The 6,614-nt window shown below is 54.4% G+C and overlaps 2 protein-coding genes across 2 annotated transcripts in view; both read left to right on the top strand.

Annotated features, from left to right (window-relative positions):
- Positions 1 to 233: 233 nt before the first annotated feature.
- On the top strand, positions 234 to 2,883 carry LOC142990719 (protein FAM107B-like; the record flags this gene model as incomplete). Its single annotated transcript, XM_076140578.1, has 3 exons — positions 234 to 352; positions 1,478 to 1,637; positions 2,016 to 2,883. Coding segments are annotated over 3 exons (396 nt in total), but the record flags the coding sequence as incomplete, so codon positions are not given.
- A 551-nt stretch (positions 2,884 to 3,434) lies between these two features.
- The window catches only part of aldh5a1 (aldehyde dehydrogenase 5 family, member A1 (succinate-semialdehyde dehydrogenase)), a 4,936-nt gene continuing 1,756 nt past the window's right edge, over positions 3,435 to 6,614 (top strand). Inside the window, exons 1-8 of the mRNA XM_076140579.1 lie at positions 3,435 to 4,093; positions 4,492 to 4,575; positions 4,782 to 4,952; positions 5,030 to 5,146; positions 5,707 to 5,850; positions 5,939 to 6,082; positions 6,187 to 6,345; positions 6,516 to 6,614. The exon at positions 6,516 to 6,614 is cut by the window's right edge and continues 65 nt beyond it. Of these exons, the coding sequence (XP_075996694.1) occupies positions 3,815 to 4,093; positions 4,492 to 4,575; positions 4,782 to 4,952; positions 5,030 to 5,146; positions 5,707 to 5,850; positions 5,939 to 6,082; positions 6,187 to 6,345; positions 6,516 to 6,614 (1,197 nt within the window). The 5' untranslated portion in view covers positions 3,435 to 3,814. The remainder of the gene's footprint in view (positions 4,094 to 4,491; positions 4,576 to 4,781; positions 4,953 to 5,029; positions 5,147 to 5,706; positions 5,851 to 5,938; positions 6,083 to 6,186; positions 6,346 to 6,515) is intronic.

The following is a 6,614-nucleotide window of genomic DNA, read 5'->3' as shown; positions in this document are numbered from 1 at the left end:
ACACACACCAGGAAGATCCTCCTCTCTCTCCTCTCCTTTCACACACCCTCCTTTCCTTCATCATCGCCCTCTTTCCTCCTCTTCATCCTTCGTCTTCACAGCCTCTAAAAGCAGATCAGGAAAATATAAGTACTCAAGTGTGTGTGTGTGTGTGTGTGTGTGTGTGTGTAGGCTCAGACGTGCAGCAGGTCAGGAGTCCTCAGAGAGGCTCAGTGTCCTGCTACGTTCCACAGCCGGACTACCAGCAGGGGGACCAGGAGGACCTGATCCAACCCAGAAAACTGCCAAACCCAATCAGAGCCTCCAAGAACCACCAGGACCTTCATAGAGAGCTCCTCGTGAGCTACAAACGGTCTGTGTGTGTGTGTGTGTGTGTGTGTGTGTGTGTGTGTGTGTGTGTGTGTGTGTGTGTGTGTGTGTGTGAGTGTGTGAGTGTGTGAGTGTGTGAGTGTGTGGGTGTGGGTGTGTGTGTGTGTGTGGGTGTGTGGGTGTGTGTGGGTGTGTGTGTGTGTGGGTGTGTGAGTGTGTGGGTGTGTGAGTGTGTGAGTGTGTGGGTGTGGGTGTGTGTGTGTGTGTGGGTGTGTGGGTGTGTGTGGGTGTGTGTGAGTGTGTGTGTGAGTGTGTGAGTGTGTGGGTGTGTGAGTGTGTGGGTGTGTGAGTGTGTGGGTGTGTGAGTGTGTGTGTGACTGTGTGAGTGTGTGTGTGAGTGTGGGTGTGGGTGTGTGTGTGTGTGTGAGTGTGTGGGTGTGTGTGGGTGTGGGTGTGTGTGTGTGTGTGAGTGTGTGGTTGTGTGTGTGTGTGTGGGTGTGTGGGTGTGTGTGGGTGTGTGTGAGTGTGTGTGTGAGTGTGTGAGTGTGTGGGTGTGTGAGTGTGTGGGTGTGTGTGTGAGTGTGTGGGTGTGTGAGTGTGTGTGTGACTGTGTGAGTGTGTGTGTGAGTGTGGGTGTGGGTGTGTGTGTGTGTGTGAGTGTGTGGGTGTGTGTGGGTGTGGGTGTGTGTGTGTGTGTGAGTGTGTGGGTGTGTGTGGGTGTGTGTGAGTGTGTGGGTGTGTGTGTGTGTGGGTGTGTGAGTGTGTGTGTGAGTGTGTGGGTGTGTGAGTGTGTGAGTGTGTGGGTGTGTGTGTGAGTGTGTGGGTGTGTGAGTGTGTGTGTGAGTGTGTGGGTGTGTGAGTGTGTGTGTGACTGTGTGAGTGTGTGTGTGAGTGTGTGAGTGTGTGGGTGTGTGTGTGTGTGGGTGTGTGTGTGAGTGTGTGGGTGTGTGAGTGTGTGTGTGAGTGTGTGTGTGTGTGTGAGTGTGTGAGTGTGTGTGTGAGTGTGTGGGTGTGTGTGGGTGTGTGTGAGTGTGTGGGTGTGTGTGTGAGTGTGTGGGTGTGTGTGTGTGAGTGTGAGAGAGAGAGAGAGAGAGAGACCACTGCACCTGTGAGGTCAGCTGGAGGTCAGGCCCGTGACCTTTGTGACCTTGTGTGTGGCCTTTTCCAGGGGCGGAGAGGGTGCAGCTATGAAGCCTGAACTGCAGAGGGCGCTGGAGTCTCGAAAACGCGATCAGCTGATCAAACAGAGGAAGCAGGAGGAAGAAGCTCGGAAGAAGATTTCCCCTCTGGAGCAGGAGCTCCTGAAGAGACACAGACAGCTGGAGGAGGTGAGGAGCTGCATGCAGATGAGTCTGACTCCTCCTCTCTCACCACTAGATGTCCTCAACCCCCCTGAGACACCTGAAGTCATGATGTCATCAGGCTTAGTGCCACGCCCCCTTTGGACGCACGCACGTGTTCATAGAAAGGAAAAGAATCAAACTTTGACGTGTGCAGCAGACGTGTGTGTGTGTGTGTGTGTGTGTGTGTGTGTGTGTGTGTCCTCACAGCAGGGTCTCCTCCAGTCCACCGTCTTCATTCATACTCCTGCCTTTGCCCCAAAGCAAGGCACCGGGCCACAGGCCAGGAGTCGGCCCCTGGCTGCTCCCAAGAGGACAGAGTGATTGAAGTGTAACCTGCGTGTCTCCCTGTGCTTTTGTCTTCAGCTGGAGAAGCAACAAGAGGAGCAGCAGCAGCAGAAGCTCCGAGCGCCAGAGTTCATCAAGGTCAAGGACAACCTGAGACGCACGTCCACTCACAGGAAAGACCAGAAGGAGGTGTGAAGAAGACGGCCTGTCCCGAGATCAACCAGGACAACTGGACAGAGAGGTGGACAGAGAGGTGGACAGACAGGTGGACAGACAGGTTGACAGAGAGGTGGACAGACAGGTGGACAGACAGGTGGACAGACAGGTGGATAGACAGGTGACATCCAGGCTGTGTCCCCTTCCTGACAGGACCAACGATAAGAATAGAACCTGTGAGCTTTAGCTTGGATGTGGATTAGAGCGTCCAGCAGAGGGCAGCATAACCCAGAGCAGACTAACATGTTAGCTCCTGTAGAGTTCTGATGGCCACGTTCCATTTCACAGCAGAGAGACGAGCAGGACGACTGAGGAGGAGCAGAGACTCAGCACGGGGTCAGAGGTCAGAGGGATGAGGAAGTGAGAGAGATGAGGTCAGCTGAGTGATCAATGAGGAAGAAGGACTTAGGTCTGATGTTTGTGATAGGAAGCAGGAGGCGGAGTGTGATGAGAGGGCGGAGCCTCTGCTGGTCTGTCTGTGCAGGTTCACCTCACCTTGTTGACCTGGCAGCAGCTCGTAGCTCCCTAACCTGGTACTAAAGCCACTTCCTGTTTCCGTGAGCGCTCACAGTGACTGAAGCTGTGGCTGCTCACTAACATGGAGCTCTGATGATCACACTGATGGAGTCTGGGTCCATACTTCAGAAGCTCCGCCCACATGAGGGTGTGTGAATGATAGCTCTCTCCTGATTGGCTCTTTGGGAAGCACAACACTTCAGTTTAATCTTCAGCACAGCAGGTTTTTGTTTTCCAGATGTTTCTTCTTTGTCATTTGATTAAAAAATGTTGAACTGAATTTCCTTATTAAAATGTTTGTTACTGCTTTGATGACTTTGATCTAAACTAAAGGAGATAAACATCCAAACAAGTACTCTGTGTGTGTGTGTGTGTGTGTGTGTGTGTGTGTGTGTGTTCCTGGCTGATCTCTTCTCTTATAATCATTCATAGTCGTAGTTCATCATCAGTTCACTTCTCTCTTCTATTACTTTGTACTTTGTACTTTGTTTCTTATAAGAAATATTATTCCTTGTCACCTTTAAGGACACAGAGGAGAGGAGAGGAGAGGAGAGGAGAGGAGGGGGGAGGCATTAAGTTCTAAAGTTAAAGTTATAAACACCTTTAATGGAACAACAACACGGAGCTGCTGCTGACACGGCTCAGCCAATCACAGGCCGTCTGAGGCTCAGGGCAGTCTGTTGCATAATCAATAGATCGATCAATTGATTAGGAAGGTGAGCTCACTGAATGTAATCAACCACCTCTGCATCCTTCAGCTTTGACCTTTGATCATTCTCAGTTTGCTTTAGGATCAAAGAATCTCTTTGTTTTGTTTCTAATGGTTTTATTTCCTGACTTTGACTCAAATGTTCACTGAACATAAAGAGTTAAAGATCATAACCTGACTACGAGTAAGAAGAAGAAGGATTTTGATTTGATTTGTCCTTGTTAATGGTCCAGCTGTTGTCATGGTGAGCCCGAGTCTGTTAATGTGTGTGTAAGCGTGATGAAGCGGCTCAGACCGGTTGGTCACGTGGTGCTCGGGCTCCTTCAGCCTGGGGCTTCAGAGGAGCTCCAGCACCGCGCAGCTCCTCTTCCTCTGACACTGACAGCAGCAGCAGCAGCAGCAGCAGCATCAGCCCCTCCTCCTCCTCTTCATCTTCATGGCTGCCGTGTGTACTCGCTCCTTCCTCGGCCGGGTGCTTCCTCCTCTTCCTGCCGCCATGTTGCGGCGCTACAGCCTGGACGTCTCCGCTCCGCTGCTCCGCACGCAGGCCTACGTGGGCGGCCGCTGGGTCTCCGCCGCCTCGGTGTTCCCGGTCCTGGACCCGGCCACCGGGCAGGAGCTAGCTCGGGTGTCCGACTGCGGGCCGGCCGAGGCCAAGCAGGCGGTGGAGGCTGCGCACCGAGCGGGCCGCTCCTGGAGCCGCGACACGGCCAAGGTAAGCTAGCTGCTCCCGCCGACGGAAGCTAGCTGCTCCCGCCGAACCGGGACCAGGGTTCTGCGGTTCTTGCGGTCCTCTGCTTGTCATGGGCCCAAACATCTGTGGGCAGGTGTCGAGCTGCTGACCATAATAACTTCCTGTTGTCTGGTTGAAGCTCCATCAGAACTTCACCTCCGTGCCTTTATGATGGTTCTTCTTCTTCTTCTTCTTCTTCTCCTCATTCATGTAGCAGCTGGGCAGACATCTTTGTGCTGTGGTTCAGATTCATTACACTTCACTTTACTGTAAATAGTCCCAGTCTGCTCCTTTAGAGAGACGATGAAGAGGAGGGAGAGGAGCTGTGACCTGCTGTGACCTGCTGTGACCTGTTCTCCTGTTCTCCTGTTCTCCTGCAGGAGCGTAGCGTCCTGCTGAGGCGATGGTTCGACCTGATGATTCAGCACAAAGACGACTTGGCCCGGCTCATCACCTTTGAGTGTGTGAGTATGATGGTGCCGCGGTGCGTTCAGGTGTCGCTCAGGTGCATAGTTTGTTTGAATCAGGACCTCTGACTTCCTGTTAATGAGTCAGCGCCCACCGGAACAAGTGAGGTCGCCTGAGGACACGGAGCCGCCTGACCACCTGAGTGCTGAGAGCCAATCAGGATGCAGCAGAGTCTGTGTTGATGTGTGTGTGTGTGTGTCAGGGTAAACCTCTGCGTGAGTCCCTGGGGGAGGTCCTTTACTCCGCCTCCTTCCTGGAGTGGTTCAGCGAGGAAGCTCGCCGAACGTACGGCGACATCGTTCCATCGCCCGCCAAAGACCGAAAGATCTTCCTTCTGAAACAGCCAGTGGGCGTGGCCTCCATCATCACGCCGGTCAGTCGGGGGGGCGAAGGCGTGGGCTACACCCGTCACCATGGAAACAGGTCCTAACGTGTGCTGTTTCCTCACAGTGGAACTTCCCGAGCGCCATGATCACCAGGAAGGTGGGCGCGGCTCTGGCTGCAGGCTGCACTGTGGTGGTCAAACCAGCAGAGGACACGCCCCTTTCAGCACTCGCCCTGGCTGAGGTCGGTCCACTGGGGGGGCGGGGTTACAAACCTGGATCCATCTGTGTTTACAATCCTGAGGTCGTCACATCACGGCCCCTAAACACGTGTGTGTGTGTGTGTGTGTGTGTGTGTGTGTGTGTGTGTGTCTCTGCCTGTGTGTGTGTGTGTGTCTCTGTGTGTGTGTGTGTGTGTGTCTCTGCCTGTGTGTGTGTGTCTCTGTCTCTGTGTGTGTGTGTGTGTGTGTGTGTGTGTGTGTGTGTGTGTGTGTCTCTGTGTGTGTGTGTGTGTGTGTGTCTCTGTCTCTGTGTGTGTGTGTGTGTGTGTGTCTCTGCCTGTGTGTGTGTGTGTCTCTGTCTCTGTGTGTGTGTGTGTGTGTGTGTGTGTGTGTGTGTGTGTGTGTGTGTCTCTGTGTGTGTGTGTGTGTGTGTGTCTCTGCCTGTGTGTGTGTGTCTCTGTCTCTGTGTGTGTGTGTGTGTGTCTCTGTGTGTGTGTGTGTCTCTGTGTGTGTCTCCGTCTCTGTGTGTGTGCGTGTGTCTCTGCCTGTGTGTGTGTCTCTGCCTGTGTGTGTGTGTGCGTAGCTGGCGCAGCAGGCTGGGATCCCCCCCGGTGTGTTTAACGTGGTGCCCTGCTCCAGAGAGAAGACTCCGTCTGTGGGTCAGGTTCTGTGCTGCGACCCTCTGGTGGCTAAGATCTCCTTCACCGGCTCCACGGCCACAGGGAAGGTGAGGCTGCGTCGCCCCCTGCTGGGCACAGGGCAGAGCGTCTCCTCTCCTTCCTCCTCTGATGCTCTTCCTCTTCTTCTCTCCTCAGGTGCTGTTGAAACTCGCCGCTGACACCGTGAAGAGGGTTTCCATGGAGCTGGGTGGCCACGCCCCCTTCATCGTGTTTGATAGTGCCGACGTGGACCGGGCGGTGGCCGGAGCCATGGCCTCAAAGTTCAGGAACTCCGGTCAGGTACAGATCCCTCAGCTGAGCCGGCCTCCGGTGGCGACCGGAGGAACTGCGGCCTTGTCACACCTGAGGCAGTGTTGCATCATAATCCTGTTCTTGTTCTCCAGACGTGTGTGTGTTCAAACCGGTTCCTGGTTCAGAGCGGCGTGTACGATCGCTTCATGGAGAAGCTGGGCGGAGCCATGGACGCCGAGCTCCGCATCGGTCACGGCTCAGAGCCCCAAACCACGCAGGGCCCGCTTATCAACAGCCGCGCTGCAGACAAGGTAACCCTGGCAACCAGAAGCAGGAAGTGTTTGAATGTGACGATTGATTCTCATGCGTCTCACTTTCAAGTGTTAAGCTACACTGAAGCTACTCTCTCAGTAAAGTAGTGAGCTACATGACCAAAGGGCGCTAAGCTAACATGCTAGCCGGGACCCTCTCGCCCCCTCAGGTGGTCCACCAGATCTCTGACGCCGTGTCCCGGGGAGCCACAGTGCTGAAGGGGGGCCGGCGTCTGGAGGGCTCCTACATGGAGCCCACCCTGCTGGCC

The sequence above is a fragment of the Genypterus blacodes genome, unplaced genomic scaffold (assembly GCF_046128005.1).
Source record: "Genypterus blacodes isolate CSIRO-AG114 ecotype Tasmania unplaced genomic scaffold, CSIRO-AGI_Gbla_v1 ptg000692l_1, whole genome shotgun sequence".
In the NCBI taxonomy this organism is placed as follows: domain Eukaryota; kingdom Metazoa; phylum Chordata; class Actinopteri; order Ophidiiformes; family Ophidiidae; genus Genypterus; species Genypterus blacodes.
Note: the sequence above shows the minus strand (reverse complement) of the source record. Positions and strands in the feature narration are given on the sequence as shown.